Below are 20,107 nucleotides of genomic sequence, written 5' to 3'. Positions count from 1 at the left end.
TAAAATCAGTTATGTTATAACATAAAAAGATAAATACATGTAAATCTTGAACTATAAAAACAAATATGGAGAGCAAATGATCGGCCCCAGGTGGTGAGGGTAGGCAACAACACCTCCGCCACGCTGACCCTCAACACGGAGGCCCCTCAGGTGTGTGTGCTTAGTACCCTCTTGTACTCCCTGTTCACCCACGACTGCCTCAAACACCATCATCAAGTTCGCTGATGACACAACGGTGGTAGGCCTGATCACCGACGGTGATGAGACAGCCTACAGGGAGGAGGTCAGTGATTTGGCAGTGTGGTGCCAGGACAACAGCTTCTTCCTCAACGTCAGTAAGACCAAGGAGCTGATAGTGGACTATATGAGAAAGAAGGGAGAGCACGTCCCCATTCACATCGACAAGGCTGTAGTGAAGCTGGTCGAGAGCTTCAAGTTCCTTGGCATCCACATTACTAAGGACTTACATGGTTCACACACACCCGCACAGTCGTGAAAAGGGCATGACCGCTCCTGACACTCTCACACACATTCACATACATTTCATACGCACACACATGCATACTGACAACAACCACAAACACATACTTTCACACTCATCATTTGCTGCTGCTACGGTTTTTTATTTGACTCTTATTATTATCTATCCTGATGCCTAGTCACTTTACCCTGCCTTCATGTACACATCTACCTCATACTCCTACACATTGATCTGATACTGGTACAACCTGTATATAGCTTCATTCTTGTGTATTTTATTCCTCGTGCTACTTAATTATTTTATTTTTTGTATCGTTGGGAAGGGTTAGAAAGCAAGCATTTCATGGTTAAGTCTACACCCGTTGTATTTGGCGCATGTAACAAATACAATTTGATATGGAACATTATCTTGTGAGAGAGCAGGTTGTTGACACTTTGTTGTCTAGTGGTAGCTTTACAAATAGCCATTACCCACATAAACCCCAAGACATTTGGCTTCTCTCCCTCAAGACACACTACCAATGAAATCCACATTGTTCCTCGTAAGTATGTGCCATTTTCCTCTGAACTGTACGTTTTTCTCTCAGCTGTTTTTGAAGAACGCCTCCTCTAAGACCTCAGTGAACCTGTCCTTCATCTGCAGGCGGAAACTACTATACCACTCCAGCAGTCTCCTCCTCCTCTCAGTCCTCTCATCCTCCTCTCAGTCCTCTCCTCCTCCTGGGTCATCCCCTTCTCCTTCTCCAGGAGGCCTGGCAGCTCCTTTCAGTCCTTGAGAAAGATGAAGGGGGCTCCTGCAGCTTTGAGGAGACGCAGTGGGGAGCTGCGTGCAGCAGAGCACCCACCTGGGGTCACAATGTCCTCCACCACGGGCACCGAACCGTAGGCACAGGCCTCGTAGATGTGGTAGCACTCTGTGTTGATTCCCACCGGGCAGAGGGTGAACTCGCTTTGGGCCAGGGCTGTCTGGTACCGTCTCAGACTCTCTGCCGTCTCCTAAGGAAGCCACCTGATGCAGGAGAGGAGGAGGAGGAGGAGTAAGGACTAGTGAGCAGAGGGTTAATTCAATGTATTACGCATTTAAACAGTGCTTCTGCTGTGAATATATACACAGTTCTTGTAAATTCTCCTTTGCTCTTCATTAATTATTTTATGCAAAGATAAAAAATGAGTTGAACTGCTGTTTGAGAATGTTGACTCAGAGTTTCATTGGTAAACAAGGCCTAACAACAGTATTTCCAGTATTTCCAGGATGCAAAAACTGGACTGAAAACCATTAGAGTGAACTGATACAGACAGTGAGTGACAGCATAGCATAGTGACATACTTCTCTTGGGCAGTAGTGATGCACTCTTTGTCCAGTCCTGTTTTTTTCAAGATCCCCATTAGTGTTTCCCTCGAGGAGTTCTTGTAGACGGTTCCCAGGAAGTTTCAGAGGAAGGGCCTGGTGGAGCTCACCATCTGGGAGTTTGCCATGACCACAGGAAACTGTCTGTATATGAACAGAGAGAGGCATAGAAATCCACAGTCAAATCACGCTTATTTCTGGTACAATGGATATGTATGGTGTACTGAAATGGAAACATGAGCTAAATAAAAGGTGTATGGTGAGAGTAGACGACAAACAAGAAGAGAGGAACTCTTAGATCATGAGAAGAAAAAAAAATCAAGAAAAGGCTTCAGAAACAGAATCATGGTCCATATTCAAAGTGCTGATCAGTTCCTCCCGTCCATATATTTATGTCTCTAAAATATCAAACTGATCCTAGATCAGCACTCATACTCTGAAATGCTTGCTACATGGCCCCAGATCCCAGAAATGAAGACATACGTGGCTACTCCAAGGGGCCACTGGAAGACATCCTTGTCGTTGACCCAGGGGCTGTCATAGACCAGGAAGAGCAGGTCCACGAAGCCCCCATGCCTCCTCAGGTAGGTGCTGATCCAGTCGTTGGTGCAGCACTCGCTGCCCAGCAGTACCACGGCTACACGGTTCACAGCATCGACCTGCATGAGGGTCTGGATGTGCTGCAACCACCGGGTGGATTGGAGATCTTCTACTGCTCCTGGCCATTCAGCACCAGAACCACACTGTCTATGTCCAAAGGAATGTGGCCCTGGATCACCGCTGGGCCTGTGAAGAAACTATAGACAGATAAACAAAAAAGAGAGAGAGGGTGGGGGGTGTCAGAATAGGTGACATCAGCTAGATCATATGTATATTTTATTATGATAAAAGTCTAATTTGTGATGCCTTACCTGCAATCTATTTTTCCCGCCTGTATCTCCCTCTCTCTCCACTGTGCTGTTATGTCTAATAAAATATGTTCCCAAAGGTAAAGTCCTGAAAGAAGAGAGGAGTTACTTCAGAGTGACAATGTCCATAATAACTTGTGTTTTACACCATCATGTAGCTTAACTGTTACTGTAAGAGGAAGCATCAAGCAAAGAGGAGATATCAAGCAATACTTGACAACTTATTTCGGAGCACCGCTAAAAAGGCATGGCTTACCTATGGCAGCTTTCCCCCAGATTTGAACTTTGTATCTCTTCGGCCTGTTCTTGTCAATGAGCTCCTGGTATTGTCTGATAGCCTCCCTCCGTTTGAGCAGAGCAGAGAGATCATCAGCCTGCTCATCCTCCCAAGGGTTCATCCCCATTGTATGGAGCCACATCACCACCACCTGTAAATCACCAAAACAATAATAATATTGGAGGTAGCTAGCTAGTGGTCTTCAGTAGTCAATTCACATGACCTGTCCATAACCATCTCAGGGTATTCACGTGTTGTTTTTATAATTGTATATACACATCATTGGACATGGCCCAAAAGCTATGGACAGAGGTTATTTTGTCAGCTAAGTAGGTAAAGTTAGCTAGCTAGTTAACGTACCTGGGGTTGCAGCTGTGATTTTCTTCACCACTCTGTGGACACGGGTGATCACCTTTGGCTTTGTATAAAAAAATATATCGTATGCAGCATACAAGGGAAACACTACATACACAAAAACTATCAGGAGGAATATTATTTATTTGATGTATTTTCATGTTTTCCTTCTCACGTTACCATTCTGCACTGAGCTAAAGGGTAGAGCTGCCGCTTTCAAGGATCGGGACTCTAACCCGGACGCTTATAAGTGGTAGGCCTGATCACCGACAACGATGAGACAGCCTAAAGGGAGGAGGTCAGAGACCTGGCCGTGTGGTGCCAGGATAACAACCTCTCCATCAACGTGATCAAGACAAAGGAGATGATTGTGGACTACAGGAAAAGGAGGACCCGAGCACTCCCCCATTCTCATCGACGGGGCTGTAGTGGAGCAGGTTCAGAGCTTCAAGTTCCTTGGTGTCCACATCACTAACAAACTATCATGGTCCAAACACACCAAGACAGTCGTGAAGAGGGCACGACAAAGCCTATTCCGCCTCAGGAGACTGAAAAGATTTGGCATGGGTCCTCAGATCCTCAAAAAGTTATACAGCTGCACCATCGAGAGCATCATGACTGGCTGCATCACCGCCTGGTATGGCAACTGCTCGGCCTCCGACCACAAGGCACTACAGAGGGTAGTGTGTATGGCCCAGTACATCACTGGGGCCAAGCTTCCTGCCATCCAGGACCTCTATACCAGGCGGTGTCAGAGGAAGGCCCTAAAAATTGCCAAAGACTCCAGCCACCCTAGTTATAGACTGTTCTCTCTGCTACCGCACGGCAAGCGGTACCGGAGCGCCAAGTCTAGGTCCAAAAGGCTTCTTAACAGCTTCTACCCCCTCGCCATAAACTCCTGAACAGCTAATCAAATGGCTACCCGGACTATTTGCATTGAATATTATCTATGCATAGTCACTTTACCTCTACCCACGTGTACATATTACCTCAATTACCTCGACTAACCTGTGCCCCCGCACATTGACTACGTACCGGAAAACCCTGTATATACTGTTATTTTACTGCAGCTCTTTAATTATTTCTTATTTTTACATCTGCATTGCTTGCTGTTTGGGGTTTTAGGCTGGGTTTCTGTATAGCACTTTGTGACATCTGCTGATGTAAAAAGGGTTTTCTAAGTACATTTGATTGATTGATTGATATATTTTTTTTTTACTTGTCTATTTTTTACTTAACACTTATTTTTCTTAAAACTGCATTGTTGGTTAAGGGCTTGTAAGTAAGCATTTCACTGTAAGGTCTACACCTGTTGTATTCGGTGCATGTGACAAATAAGATTAGATTTGATTTTAAATATACTGTCTACTTGTCTCAGAAAGGGTCGTCTCTAATTACCACAGCCGCAAAGCATAAACCACAAAGCATAAACCTTGCCTATTTATACAATGTATCCTCTTAAAATGTGATCAACGTAACCTTAACCACACTGCTAACCTTATGGCTAACCTTAAATAATAAGACCAAAAAGCACATTTTTGTTTTAATTATGTTTTACAATATAGCCAAACAGTGGCGATTTTAGCATGTAAATCTTGGTGGGGCAACAACAACAAAAAATATGTGGGATGCATGCTGTCACGAGAATTTCTATCTCTAATAGTTAAACTCAACTGTTACTCAAGCTTTGAATAATTCCCAGAGGTTGTAAGACTCTAGTTAATAATGAATTAAACAAAGTCCCATTTCTGCAATGAATCAGTTTCTTTATTCATGAGAGCTCTCATGCTAAAAACACACACAGCCTTTTTATATGCATTCACACAAAGGAACTTGCTCTGCCCACCTTTAGGCGGCCTGTGACTTTCCACAGTATAAAATGTCTAAGTTTAACAGTTTCTAGGTCTCCTTTCCCATGGAATGTTTGTCTCCAGCAGTTTCTATCCCTCTTCTCTGTTAGTGGTTTTATTGTATTATAACTCTAACACAGTTTAAACAGTTATACAGTATCGGGGTGGAATACTTTAGTAATTTACTTTAAACATACAAATCTTCTATCACATGCCAGCAAAGCCACAACACAACACTAAACAATACATTAATTGCACTATAACGGTGACAAACGGTGCCCACAAACTGTTAGGGCCTACATAAAGCTGTCCCAACAGCAGAGTCCCAACAGCAGTCCCAACACCTTACCACTGCTACACCTGGCTATCAGTGGAGCCTTGTCTGGCAGCGAAACAGTTAATTCAGCCTCATTTACTGCCTTTTAAAAAAACATAGCTGATATGGCTGACTTGCTTAAACAAATGTGGTTTCTACTGACAATTGAGATGTACAAATGATGGCACAACATACACTTAGTATTACTTTCTTAGCTACAGTATACATATCTCCCTGGCATATTACATCATTTATGCAGCAGCATATAAGACATTTTTTAACTCACCTTGTTGTGATGTGCTCACCACTCATTGTTGAATTTGCGATTTCCAACTTGTTGTGTAATGTTTATGTCCAATGGCCGATGAGCACCAATGTGTTTTATCTGTAATTTCTCTTCATTATTTATCTTCATATGACAAGGATTAAAAAGGATTTGCCAGAAGATTGTCGACTTGATTCATAATGATGACTGCTAGCTAAGATTTTGAAAGTAAGAGGTTGACATGATCTGTCCAATCAAAGCTACTGTACATATAATGTGATTTGACATCATTTTATCAGTGGCCAATGACCTTGAGCTTCTTGTTAGGGCACTTCTAATGTAACTCGATGGCAGGACCCAAAAGGCTTGAATTTTCGATGTCTACCCTTACTAAGGACTTAGACTTGGCGGTGAAGTAGTGTCCCCATGAGCGACAGAACACTGAGCCAATCACGGCGCAACGCTCCTATTTTCTGCTGGCTTACCCCACCACCACAGAAAGCACTGAGCTAGGCTAAAACACCTGCATTTTGGAGCTGCCTTACTCAAGAAAAAATAGACCATGTTTGTATGCGGCTTTATTAACTCAATGATATATATGTATTTATTTTACATTGTTTGGAAACTGATATGTGACACGTATTAATGCCAAAATAACATGCAAAACAGGCAAGCATGTTTTTTTCTGTTGCAAAAACTGTTAAGCCAATTATTTTATTTTTTACTAACAAGTTTCTGATTTAGCCATACAATACTTTGTGGCTGTGGTACCTAGCTAGTGGAAACATCCATAAAGCGACTGTTTACAGTTCAAGGACCCAGCTCAAATGCTGGCATAAGAATTGCCGGAGAAAAAATATTCACTTTTTGGAATTCATCTACGTGAAGCATCTTCTTATTACGAAATAAATAACCTATTTTATATTTTGATAATTATTGCGGCTCTTGGGGCATAATGGAAGCAAAATGCTAAACAAATTGCTTACAAATATGTTATAAGAATCGAGACTGCATCCTAAACTATACGTCAGGATGTTACGCAGGCGGAGCGAGCTGCCAATAAAGGGAGGAACTCACTGGTCTTTTCAAAGGTCGGTGTGTCCCCAACCGAGTTAAGTTGCTGGTTCGGATAAAGATGCTGTCCTTAGCCGCTCGTTCCGGGGCTTTGTCCCCGTACTTGCAGGCGACCAATGTAGCTGTGAATGGATCCCTCAAAGCTCTGCTCCCCGGAGCCATGAAGGGAGATTCACTGCTGAAATCCAGCTCAAAGACGGCGCCCGCTATTTCAGCTTGCGTCAGTGGTAAGGTCGCATTCAGCAAACTAGCTTGCTAGCTGCTGATCTTGGGCTTACTTTACTTGAGCAATGTAGATTGTCATTTTTAACCCGCTTCAATGTCAGGTGATGTTATTTTTTTTTTTTTATGGGGGGGGATTGGTTGTCTCAACTAGACCTTTTGGTACTTTGCTCCTTGGCTTTACATTTTAGTCATTTAGCAGACGCTCTTTTACAGAGCGACTTACAGTTAGTGAGTGCATACATTTTCATACTGCCCCCCCGTGGGAATCGAACCCACAACCCTGGTGTTGCAAGCGCCATGCTCTACCAACTGAGCTACAGGTAGATTATGGTTGTCTTGTCAACTTCATGTTATGTGACCAAGACATGGCGTCCTGAGCGGTCTTATGTCATAACGTCCTGTACAAGAAGCTTCACTATTACATATTAATACAAACGCATCATAAAATAATGTAAAAGCAGCTACGTTCTACATATCAAACGCTGCACTGTCTAATAGCCAGCAGAGCCGACCCGCTTGCGTCTAGTGTCATACAGACTTCCTGTGTAGATTAAGACACGGCGGTGCGGATGGGAGAGATGGCTCAGAAAACGTACCTCAATCCAGGGATGAGAAATGTGGTGTTCTCCGAATTGTCCAATTATCCCAACTGTTAACCGAGCAAAAAAACGGAAAGCTGTCCTTTTCGTCCTCATGCTAGGTAGCAGAAGCCACAGTAGTCATTTTGGAATGGCAGTGTCTGCCAATCAGCTCCTTTGTTGTTCAACGTGACGTGTCTCCATAAAGGCTGCGGTGGCTTATGCTAGCTAGAAAGGACTGGAAAATCTGGTCCACTTTCAGAGTTTCGCGCGCGTAGAAAGTGGAGACGAGGAGTCAGAAATATCGGCGAGTAGTGCGGACGAAATTGAGAAAAAGTTGATGAAGCAACAGCTGTGTTGGAATGCGAACAATATGGGTGTCAGTTCTGATGGTATGGCGCGGGAGGAGGACCGGAATCGTCAGTAGTGGAAAGATTTGGAAGAAGAGAGCTCATGATGCAGTGGAGCGTCTCATAAAGAGGGCCAAGGTAGGAAGCAAGAGTAATGATATGTTGGAGTGGAAAGTGGTGATGGTGTTTGATGAGTCCACAGGGCCTCACTTACACCATATCCGACTAACTAATAATGCCCTAGAGAAAGAGGTAGGTGAAGTGAAATTAGCTCGGTTCATTGTAAAGGGTAGATTGTTAATATTTTGTGGTAGCCAGGGTCAGCAAGAGAATATTCTGAAAATGGAACGCTTAATGGGAAGAAAATTAAAAGCCATGTCCCAGGTGCTTATGCTAGATTGAGGTGAGTCATCACTGGGGTCCCAATATCTATGTCCATATTAAAGAAAATGTGAAGAGAGGAAGAGTGATTGAGGCCAAAAGGTTGATCAGTAGGAAAGAAGGTAAAAGACGTGAAAGCCAGTGCTGCAGAGGTTTGAGAAGGTTATGCCTGGGAAAGTACAGATAGGATTCCTTCGTTTCAATGTCTGAGGATTCGTCCCATCCCCATTGTGGTGTTTTAAATGCCAAAGAATGGGACATGGAGCAGTTCAATGTAAAGGAAGGAAAATATGTGCCAAGTGTGGAGGGGAACATGGTTATGGTGAATGTGGGAGCAATGTGAAGGTTAAGTGTTGTAAATGGGGGGGGACATTGGTGGATGCCCGGTGCAGAGACAGGCTAGAGAGGCTCAGAGATATAGAATAAGTTATGATGTATCGTATGCAGAGGCTGTAAGACAGATTGGTGGAACTACAGTGTGGAATGATGGCTGCTCCTTTAGTAAATGGACCTAATGTCGGGGCTGGTGTTTCTGCTGGTCCTGGCATGGTTTGGAGGCTTGTTCAGAAATCTTGCGCTCATGAATGTGCGGTGTCAAAGGACACTTTGATAATGAATAAAGTTGACATCATAGCTTTTATTGTTAAGGTTATCAATACAACTCAGGTTGTGGAAAGCAGAAATGCCAGGTTGAAGGTTTATTGTGGAGGCGGCAAAATAGATATTAGGGGTAACAGATGTTACTGCTGAAATGGTTAACATGCTGAACAATCCTAAGGGTGGCGTGTTTCAGCATGATATAGATCAAGTTTAATGGGGTTGGGGAGGGGTTTTGGGGGGAGGATGTGGTAGAAGTAGTATGGATTTAATTGGTTTTTATTTTCATGGTAGTACGGAATTGGGCAGATCATGATTGATCGTACATTCCAGCACAGTAGATGGCGGCATGCACTTAAACGATTGTTTGCGGACCGCCATGATATAGAAGGCGCTAGCTAGCTAGCTAGCAAGAGGACAAACGGCAGTTTCCGGAAAAACTATAAATCGTTCAATCTTCTCATGTAACAGTTGGGATAATGGGACAATTTGAATCACAACACATATCTCATCCCTGGATTGAGGTATGTTTTCCGAGCCATATCTCGCGCCGACTCCGGGGAACTCCTCTACACAGGAACTCCTCTACACAGGAACTCTGTCCGACCCTAGTGCAGCTGTAAGCAAGCGGGTCGGGTCTGCTGGCTACACTGTCTGCATGATCTCAAGTCACATTGTTGCCTTAGATGTACCACAGCTTTGATTGTCATCACTCTTATGTGTGAAGAACCTGTCTAATAACGCAAACCATATTAAGTGTGAACAGAATGTTGTTGCTATTTTGCATAATATATGTCTCATATGCAGCTCCTGGTGGAATTCGCATGGCCCACACAGACATCAAGGTCCCAGACTTCTCTGACTACCGTCGTCCTGAGTTGCTGGACCCCAAGAAGTCCTCTCAGGAGAGCAGCGAGTCCAGGAAGACCTTCTCCTACCTGGTCACTGGGGCCACAGCCGTGGTGGGCGTCTACACAGCCAAGACAGTGGCCACCCAGTTCATCTCCTCCATGAGCGCCTCAGCCGACGTGCTGGCCATGTCCAAGATCGAGGTGAAGCTGGGAGAGATCCCAGAGGGCAAGAACATGACCTTCAAGTGGAGGGGCAAGCCTCTGTTCATCCGCCACCGGACTGAGAAGGAGATTGCCACAGAGGAAGCCGTGGATATGGCCATGCTGCGTGACCCCCAACACGACAAGGACCGCGTAGCCAACCCCAAGTGGATTATCGTGATCGGTGTCTGCACCCACCTGGGCTGTGTGCCCATCGCCAACGCCGGAGACTACGGAGGCTACTACTGCCCCTGCCACGGCTCCCACTACGACGCCTCAGGGAGGATTAGGAAGGGACCCGCGCCTCTCAACCTAGAGGTGCCCTATTACGAGTTCCCAGATGACGACACAGTTGTTGTGGGATAGATGCTCGCACTCCATTACCTCCCTCTCTAGTATGTTTTTTCAAATGGGTCTGTCTGAGAACTTGGGTGAAAAAGACCGGTTACTAATACTCTTTGACTAATAAAGGGACACTTAAAATAACCTGAAACATGTTTGGTATTTTTGTGTACTTCACTTGTTCAAAGGTAAGATAAAAACTCCTTTTAACACTGGATCCAGTGCTTTGCTCTCAGGTGGTCTACACTGGGTGGTCTGTTAAACCTCTTGCCAAAGAGATGGTTACGTTCTACATTTCGTCTACAATGCTCTGAACTCTCCTGAATAGTTTTAGGGCCTCCAGGATATCTTGGTAGGCTATAGTGTCAGGAACGAGGGTGGTTTGCCTCACTGAAATGGAGGAACATCATTCTAACAGCTGCATATCAACACAAACATTCCTTTTGCCTTTTAATTGTTGAAAATGTACCTTTCAGATTCTAGGCAGCAAACAGCAGTACATTTGGATTGCTCTATAGTCAGTGATGATATTACCATCTACACAGGTAAGATAGGCCAGTGTATCAGTGTGAATGTCAGTTTATGTCAACATGATATAAGTTGAATGCATTATCTTTATTTATGGCACCGAATCCATAAGAGGACTGTGGTGTGAGTATGATAAACCAAACCATGAGGAAGGGTTAGGCCCCTATATTCTTGCTGTTTAAACATGCAGAGCACACCAGTCTAGACACTGACTTGATAACAGTGGCAGCTTTCACAGATGTACAGGACATAATTGAATGGATTAAATAGTTTATAGGTTGTCTTTTCACACAATTCTTAATTTGGGTAGTCAAAACAGTCACAAAGGACAAACCTTTTGAAATAATTAGTCACAGTAATTAATTTCATGAACTTGTTCTTTCAATCAGTGGCTCCTTCCCTTCTCACGGACCATGGAGGTTTTCATCCTTCAGTGTACAGCCCCACTTTTAATAAATAGTCTCTTGTCCTTCATTTGAAAATCCTCCTTTGAGATTGTTCAAAATGGCATACCAGCATCGTTTCCTTTGAAAACCCTAAAGAGATGTGCTCTCTGATGAACTCCCCTCTCACAGAGGCCTTGTCAGTCCACATAGTGCACCTCTGCCTGGAGCTCCTTGGTAACCTGCTGCTGTAGGTTGGCGTTGCCCATGACCAGGGCAGTCAGCTGGGCCATCTCGGTCCACTGGACATCGCCCATGATGTCATCGTAGAGCTTCTGCTGCTGCACCGGGGTCAGTTCCATAATGATCGGAGGAAGTGGCAGGAACTGTCCACTGGTCATCCAGCATCCCCTGACAGATGATTCGGAAGAGTTGGGGAGATATGTCTGAAATCAAGCATCAGTTTATTTGGAAACCACCATGTTACAAGCCATTATTGTTTTCTATGAAGTTTACTTCATACACAATTCTTATAACTATTTTGAAGTGTATGGACTTAAGTGATCTGACCCCTTGACATTATTCACAGTTGGCTACTATCAATATTAGTTAGGAATTCTCAGAGGTGACAAACACATTATTTTGATTGAGATAATCCTCAGTGAACTCCCCAACAGCGATGCCAAGGGGGCCTCCAACCAGTCCTCCAAAGCCTAGACCCCTGCTGCCACGGCCCCTTTGGAAGATCCCTTCACAGTGGTCTTTACCTGCTGTTTTGCAGACAACTCAGAACACATCTTTCAATTGTGACATTCTGGGGAACAAACGTTGAGGGTTCAGACCCACATTGACAATAATTCAACAATGCAACTGAAGGCTGCATAGAGTGAATGGGCTGAGGAAAAAACAAAAAAATAGGCTATTGCTGTTTGGCAATTCAACAGCCTGACCAAGCAACTTTTTGGCTAAACTGATGGATAGGGCTGGGGAAATGTAACCGCTCTAAAATTCATAGAGCTATGAATGCCAGAATTGACAGTGTGAGATCGTCATGATAGTTTAAAACATATTTAGAAGCTATACAACGTTTACAAACACTAAACATTGACTATTACAGACATATATCTTGGGTTCTGATACGATAAGCGAACTGTACTAAGGTCATAAAGGTCATTATGTATTCTTCAATAATCAAATGGGTATGATGACTTTAAAAACCTAGAAATTACATTTGAACAGCAGTAAATACAGTTGAAGTCAGAAGTTTACATACACCTTAGCCAAATACATTTAAACTCAGTTTTTCACAATTCCTGTCATTTAATCTTAGTAACATTTCCCTGACTTAGGTCAGTTAGGATCACCACTTTATTTTAAGAATGTGAAATGTCAGAATAATAGTAGAGTGATTTATTTCAGCTTTTATTTCTTTCACCACATTCCCAGTGGGTCAGAAGTTTACATGCACTCAATTAGTATTTGGTAGCATTGCCTTTAAATTGTTTAACTTGGGTCAAACATTTCGGGTAGCCTTCCACAAGCTTCCCACAATAAGTTGGGTGAATTTTGGCCCATTCCTCCTGACAGAGCTGGTGTAACTGAGTCAGGTTTGTAGGCCTCCTTGCTCGCACACGCTTTTTCAGTTCTGCCCACACATTTTCTATAGGTTTGAGGTCAGGGCTTTGTGATGGCCACTCCAATACCTTGACCTTGTTGTCCTTAAGCCATTTTGCCACAACTTTGGAAGTATGCTTGGGGTCATTGTCCATTTTGAAGACCCATTTGCGATCAAGCTTTAACTTCCTGACTGATGTCTTGAGATGTTGCTTCAATATATCCACATAATTTTCCTTCCTCATGATGCCATCTATTTTGTGAAGTGCACCAGTCCCTCCTGCAGCAAAGCACCCCCACAGCATGATGCTGCCACCCCCGTGCTTCACGTTTGGGATGGTGTTCTTGGGCTTGCAAGTGACCCCCTTTTTCCTCCAAACATAACGATGGTTATTATGGCCAAACAGTTCTATTTTTGTTTCATCAGATCAGAGGACATTTCTCCAAAAAGTACGATCTTTGTCCACATGTGCAGTTCAAACTGTAGTCTGGCTTATTTATGGCGGTTTTGGAGCAGTGGCTTCTTCCTTGCTGAGCGGCCTTTCAGGTTATGTCGATATAGGACTCGTTTTACTGTGGATATAGATAGTTTTGTACCTGTTTCCTCCAGCATTTTCACAAGGTCCTTTGCTGTTGTTCTGGGATTGATTTGCACTTTTCGCACCAAAGTACGTTCATCTCTAGTAGACAGAACGTGTCTCCTTCCTGAGCGGGATGATGGCTGCGTGGTCCCATGGTGTTTATACTTGCATACTATTGTTTGTACAGATGAACGAGGTACCTTCAGGCGTTTTGGAAATTGCTCCCAAGGATGAACCAGACTTGTGGAGGTCTACAATTCTTTTTCTGAGGTCTTGGCTGATTTCTTTTGATTTTCCCATGATGTCAAGCAAAGAGGCACTGAGTTTGAAGGTAGGCCTTGAAATACATCCACAGGTACACCTCCAATTGACTCAAATGATGTCAATTAGCCTATCAGAAGCTTCTAAAGCCATGACATCATTTTCTGGAATTTTCCAAGCTTTTTAAAGGCACAGTCAACTAAGTGTATGTAAACTTCTGACCCACTGGAATTGTGATACAGTGAATTATAAGGGAAATAATCTGTCTGTAAACAATTGTTGGAAATATTACTTGTGTCATGCACAAAGTAGATGTCGTAACCGACTTGCCAAAACTATAGTTTGTTAACAAGACATTTGTGGAGTGGTTGAAAAACAAGTTTTAATGACTCCAACCTAAGTGTATGTAAACTTCCGACTTCAACTGTATGTGGCCAGAAATAGATAAGCATTGTCATGTTACTTTAGTATAATAGAGATGTAAGTATTCTACTTGTTATGGTTAAGACATTTTAATTGATTAATTCTAATGCAAATTCATATTTGCTACAATGTATTTGCTACAATTCAAGGTACAATGTATCACTTCATGATAAGGGCTAATGATGAGGATACAAGTATAATTTGCTCTCTGACATTGCATGTGAGCTACACAGTGATGAGATAAAAAGTATGTAATATAAACTAATAGTCAACCTACCTTGCTGATGAACTAAAATCCTTAAAATGTCTGCTCGCTAGATTTATTTGAAGGTTCGATGTCAGTTTTTTTACAATGTGTTTATATATCTACGTCATTGGTTTTCAGGCGTCATTCTTGATTTCTATTGAGCCTTGTCACGGTCGCAGTGGGCAAATTCGTTTTGCATGGCCCAGTGAGCGGAGTTAGCACATTTTAGCTCAACCGGGGTACCGGGCCATGCAAAATGAACTAGCACAGTGCTTCATGGGATTGGTCAATTTCCTCTAAAGCCACTAAAGAGGGCGATGAGCCAATAAGAAGCGGTCTGAAATGTGTTTATAGTTTTTCATACGGTCTATGTTTTTATTTTTCCAATAATATTTAGTCATTCCCATATTGGGTGTCATCGAATGATCCTTTTTAAGCAAACTGTTTGGAGCATATTAAAGTAGGCCTAGGCTACTTTATTCACACAAATGACATGTAAAACATGTGGATAAAATATTTCAAACTAGGCCACTTCATTTTGAGGGTTTGTGTGATTTTTAAAATACATTTTCTTTACATTTCCTTCAACAATTCAAATGCTGGATAACTTCAATTCGGTAGGCTAATAAGGTTATATTTTTCAGATTCTTCCGGTCTTTTTACGTTTAGGCTATAAACATGATGAATAGTGAGTAATCAACATGACATCAAAGCACAGAGGCTTTATCAAATCAATTTCAGATCTGATTGCACTATATTAATAACCTCTCTCTCAACGTCAACAAAATGAAGGAGCTGATCGTGGACTTCAGGAAACAGCAGAGGGAGCACCCCCCCTATCCACATCGACGGGACCTCAGTGGAGAAGGTGAAAGGCTTCAAGTTCCTCGGCGTACACATCACTGACAATCTAAAATGGTCCACCCACAGGAGGCTGAAAAAATTTGGCTTGGCCCTTAAGACCCTCACAAACTTTTACAAATGCACAATTGAGAGCATCGTCAGGCTGTATCACCGCCTGGTACGGCAACTGAACCAAAAAGATAATCAAGGACATCAACTACCCGAGCCACGGCCTGTTCACCCCGCTACCATCCAGAAGGCGAGGTCAGTACAGGTGCATCAAAGCTGGGACCGAGAGACTGAAAAACAGCTTCTATCTCAAGGCCATCAGACTGCTAAATAGCCATCACTAGCCGGCTACCACCCGGTTACTCAACCCTGCACCTTAGATGCTGCTGCCCTATATACATATACATGGAATCACTGGTCACTTTAATAATGGAACACTAGTCCTTTGTATGATATGGACCGGTTTATGCCCAGTTGTTTGGGAGTTGAGGTGTTTTGTAGATTAAATAATTTGTGAAAAGCTCAAATTGTCCCTCTAGAACAATGTGAGAGAGAAATTACTTATTTACCTGATTTGTTTGATATTAATAGTTAAATGATATACTTAACAAATAGTAAGACATTTCTGTTCTACTAATGCTGTGTTTTTGTAAAGGGATGGTCTCCACTCTAGCTCCCTGCAGCTAATCTGGGCGTACGGTCACTAGAGATAGCTTGAGCTGACAGTTGACTGAGCCTGCATTCCATAGACAAGATGTGGTGTGTGTGTAACCAAGATAGAGAGAGCCTGGAGGAGTAGAACGAAAATCCCAATTGTTCCTAATCATCTTGCCATCTGGGAAACTAAGCCGGGTTGGGGGTAGAACAACACCCTGTGCAAATAACTAACAGATGAACCCAAAGTGGCTTGTGATGCCCCGGTCTGCATGGGAAGGGTGGAACCAGCCATGACTAAGCATTTTTAGATCTACAATATAAAGAACTCTGAATTTTCTGTATGTCAGAGCTCTCGGCCCAACACTCAAGAGTGTTGGTCGACCAGCCTCACTACCTTATTAATACGTTTTGAATAAAGTAATATCCTGATTGGTGATTGACCTTATCTCTCCTCAAAATTGATTAGAATTTCCACGACAACAACCACAATGTCTACTCTAGGGGGTATTTGTTGAATGGCTGTAATAGCAAAGACCATAGGCAGCTCGTGAGTTTCAAGTTTGGGGAAGCGTACAATTTATCCTACCATTTCTACCGATCTGCGTACCAGTTATGATTATTTTTATATGCACATTTTCGTGGAACAGTTTCATTTTTAATAATAACGTTTTCCTTTCTAAAAAAATCATTGCCACGTGGTTAATCATAAAAATCTGAAGTAAAATGATAAAAATCTCAAAGTAAAAATTTAATTATGGCGAGATCACTAGCCTCTGCCTTATGGACACATTGACACACTGTGATCCATTGGCGGCTAAAGAAATGAGAGCATAGATCTCAAAGATGCAGCAGTAGGCCTATAACTTCCATCATCAACTAAGTCAAATAAATAGGCCTAAAGCCGACAAATAAAAATAGTAGAAAATATCCTGATTAAAATTCTGGTTCTTTCAATCACATTCATCTCTCTACCCCGCCTGTCTGCCTCCCTTTCTATCTGTCTTGACTTGAGCTATTGCTAGTGAAGTGCAACATATTATCAAATCATCACTTGGTTCGTCCCGAAGCTGTCCCTAGCGAACTTGCAACATTGTATCAACTAGCCTATTCTGGGCCGTCAGTTTCCTACGCCAGTGAGTTCGCGACAGAATGCTGTTTTTTATGACGTTTCCGCTGGATCATGATATTTTGCTCTTTCACACCGAGGCTTGGTGATTGGGAGTGTTGGAAAGATTGTTCAAATACTGAGGAACTATCAATTGCAATGGATGTTAAAAAGCAGACTTCGTTGACCTGTGTGAGGTGTCAATCACAAAGACAATCACAAATCAGACATTGCCAAATGGGCACTTTCCTACATGTCCACCATGTCTTCGCCACACCCCTCTGCAACATTTTAAATTATACTCAAAACACATGATCTTAACACCAGTGGTGGAAAAAGTACTAAATTGTCATACTTGAGTAAAAGTAAAGATACCTTAATGGAAAATTACTATAGTAAAAGTGAAAGTCATCAAGTAAAATACTACTTGAGTAAAAGTCTAAAAGTATCTGTTTTTAAATGTACTTAAGTACAGTGGTGGAAAAAGTACTCAATCATCATACTTAAGTAAATGTTATACATCAAATTCCTTATATTAAGCAGCGGTGGAAAAGCAGTGTGTCAGGTCATGCCTTTGTAACAAGGACACCTATAACTTGTGAATTTTAAACATAAATTAACAAAACGCATAAGGCCTCCGTGACCTTGGGCTTGCTAGCGTTAAGCTGTCATTACTTGAAGTTGAAGAATTTACGGTTCATCTTCAGTAAAAGCTGGTTTTCAAAGTTTCTGGAATCCAGCCTTGCTCTCCTGGGGCCGAAAACAAGTCCTGCAATGCGGAACAGCCTTTCACAGGTAAGGGTGTGTTTAGCCTCAGAGACAGATTACAGACTGCCGGGAAGGACTTGAGCAACTCCATATGATCAGCTGAACAGGCCAGGTATCCATCCAGCTGTTTGGAGCTTTCTTGTGCTTGAGACGTCTTCATGCCAGAGAAGAAGTCCTCATCTGATGAACTGGTGCCATTACCGAGCTGCAGCAAGGGTTCTTCCAGGTGGTCCTTGATGTAGTCCATTCCTGAAATACAAGGAAGATGACAATAGAAATCATGCAGTTATGATCCTACATTAATCCATCCCCATCCCCCATCTATATTTACATTTACATCCTTTAGCAGATGCTCTTATCCAGAGCGACTTAAACCAAGCAACAGGGCTAAGTAGGCTACCCATTGGACTGAACCACAAAGTCAGGATTGTAGTTTAAATGGGTGGTTCTCAAATCTATGAAGTGTCAAAATGTACACTATCCACAGTTGTTTATGAATAATAAAATACTGTTAATTAACCACGTTGTCTTACCCATTCAGATGTTGGCGTCATCCTTTGTCCATGTTGTTTTGAATTTGGGGAGAAGGATTGCAGCTGCGATCAGCTCAGGGTCGTGAAACGTGGCTGAAGCGCTTCGTCAGTCCCAGTTGTAGCGCATCCACCAGAGGCTTACAGTACTTCAGGGACAACTTGATTCGGTCAAGTTTTGTGATCAGCAGGTTGATAGTTGGAAGTAGCCACCCCATCTGGACATTGGTTTCAGCCTGCAGGATGTTGATGGCCTTTGCGACTGGGCTCATAGTGGCAGCATACTCTGAGGAAGGCGAGTTCAGCTGGATTGAACCTATGAAAAAATAAATAAAAATAATAATACTGTTTCCTAACCCTATACAAAAGGGGACCACTAACCATTTCACCTGATTTAACTACAGTAATCAATGCCTGGATGAGTAGTTGACTAAATGGATCAATGATAGTGTATGGCTACAACATGTGAAACAGTTATTAGGGGACCTTTATTATGACAAAATAATACATAATCCTTACTTACATTGGAACCTCGAAATCTGTGCAGAGAACTCTGACGGCCGCCTCTCCTTTGTCTTTGACGATCCTCAGGAGTCTTTCTACAGCCATGAACCAGGAGTTCCACCTTGTAGCATTCGGGCGCAGCAGCTGGAGGTCGCAAGCATCTTCAACCGTTTCGGCTGCAAGTGTGGATCTTCCACATTTGTTCCAAAGTCATTGGCACTTGCCAAATGTTGAACTGGACACTTTTTTGTAAGCCTCACTGGATGTTGCTTTCAGGGCATCGACTGTAGATACTAAGTTGAGTAGGTGGCAAGCACAGCGCTGGTGCTTCGGCAGCTGGTACTCAAAACCATAATCTTCATTCAGCTCAGCCAGGATTGTTGCCACATCAACAAACTCCACTTCTTCACTCTCCTCTTGTTCCTCTTCACCATCTTCCTGTCCTGGCTGAGCTGCTTCACCACCCACTGCTTACACTGCCTCATTGTTTTCATCTTCTCCAAAAACTTGGGAAAGCTTTCAAGAAGTTAGAGCCGTTGTCTGTTGTTGTTCTCACAATCTTACCCCGGATTTCAAACTCAGAATGGATGTAATTTAGGACGCCTGCCAACACATCAAAGGTGTGCGATCCTCTCAACCGTTTACAGGCCAGGACTGCAGAGCATCTGTTGAGACTGTCAGGGTCTATCCAGTGGGCTGTAACACCAATGAAGCTCCGTCTTCTTGCAAACCAGCAGTCGGTGGTGGTGGCGATGTGGTCAACTCCTCTCATGGCCTCAGTCACCTTCTTCTTCATTTCCGTAGAGGCTTCATCAATCCTGGAGCGCAGTGTGGGCCTTGATAAGATCTTTGAGTTAGGCTGCAGATCCTGGACAAACTCTGAACGGTTCTTGTTCTACAACTGCGAATGGTTGGAGCCCTTGGACCACATACTTCACCACAGCTTTGTCGATGGATTTTAGAGACACTGTCTTCAGTAATGTTCTCTGCTTGATGGTGGAGGGAGTCTTAGGGGCATGTTTTCTCTTCAGTGTGATTGCCGCCAGTTCTCCATAATTCTTAAGATGGTGTACATGCTTTCTCTGAAATAAGAAGAAAAGGAAAAGAGAAAGACAGTTACTTAGCTACGTACAGTGGGGAGAACAAGTATTTGATACACTGCCGATTTTGCAGGTTTTCCTACTTACAAAGCATGTAGAGGTCATAGGTACACGTCAACTGTGAGAGACGGAATCTAAAACAAAAATCCAGAAAATC

General features: G+C 43.0%; 1 protein-coding gene, 1 long non-coding RNA gene and 1 pseudogene across 2 annotated transcripts; 1 reads left to right on the top strand and 2 right to left on the bottom strand.

The window, feature by feature from the left end:
* Positions 1-801: 801 nt before the first annotated feature.
* LOC121531436 lies at positions 802-1,947 on the bottom strand (annotated as a pseudogene).
* Positions 1,948-6,848: 4,901 nt separating this feature from the next.
* On the top strand, positions 6,849-10,541 carry LOC121532277 (cytochrome b-c1 complex subunit Rieske, mitochondrial). Its single transcript, XM_041838123.1, has 2 exons — positions 6,849-7,099; positions 9,811-10,541. Exons 1-2 carry the CDS (start codon positions 6,934-6,936, stop codon positions 10,419-10,421), a joined length of 777 nt encoding a protein of 258 aa, XP_041694057.1. The 5' UTR covers positions 6,849-6,933; the 3' UTR covers positions 10,422-10,541.
* A 6,993-nt stretch (positions 10,542-17,534) lies between these two features.
* LOC121531435 lies at positions 17,535-19,951 on the bottom strand. Its single transcript, XR_005994154.1, has 3 exons — positions 18,870-19,951; positions 18,350-18,662; positions 17,535-18,065 (listed from the first exon to the last, which is right to left on the bottom strand). It is a non-coding gene; the product is annotated as an uncharacterized LOC121531435 (long non-coding RNA).
* Positions 19,952-20,107: the final 156 nt, after the last annotated feature.

This window comes from Coregonus clupeaformis, chromosome 19 (genome assembly GCF_020615455.1).
Source record: "Coregonus clupeaformis isolate EN_2021a chromosome 19, ASM2061545v1, whole genome shotgun sequence".
NCBI classification, from domain to species: domain Eukaryota; kingdom Metazoa; phylum Chordata; class Actinopteri; order Salmoniformes; family Salmonidae; genus Coregonus; species Coregonus clupeaformis.
The sequence above is the reverse complement of the archived record's forward strand: the minus strand, read 5'-3'. Positions and strand labels throughout refer to the sequence as shown.

Coding starts and splice junctions, on each gene's coding strand:
- LOC121532277 (XM_041838123.1), top strand. CDS start 6,934: ATGCTGTCCTTAGCCGCTCGTTCCGGGGCTTTGTCCCCGTACTTGCAG. Junction 7,100..9,810: donor TATTTCAGCTTGCGTCAGTG/GTAAGGTCGCAT, acceptor TCTCATATGCAG/CTCCTGGTGGAATTCGCATG.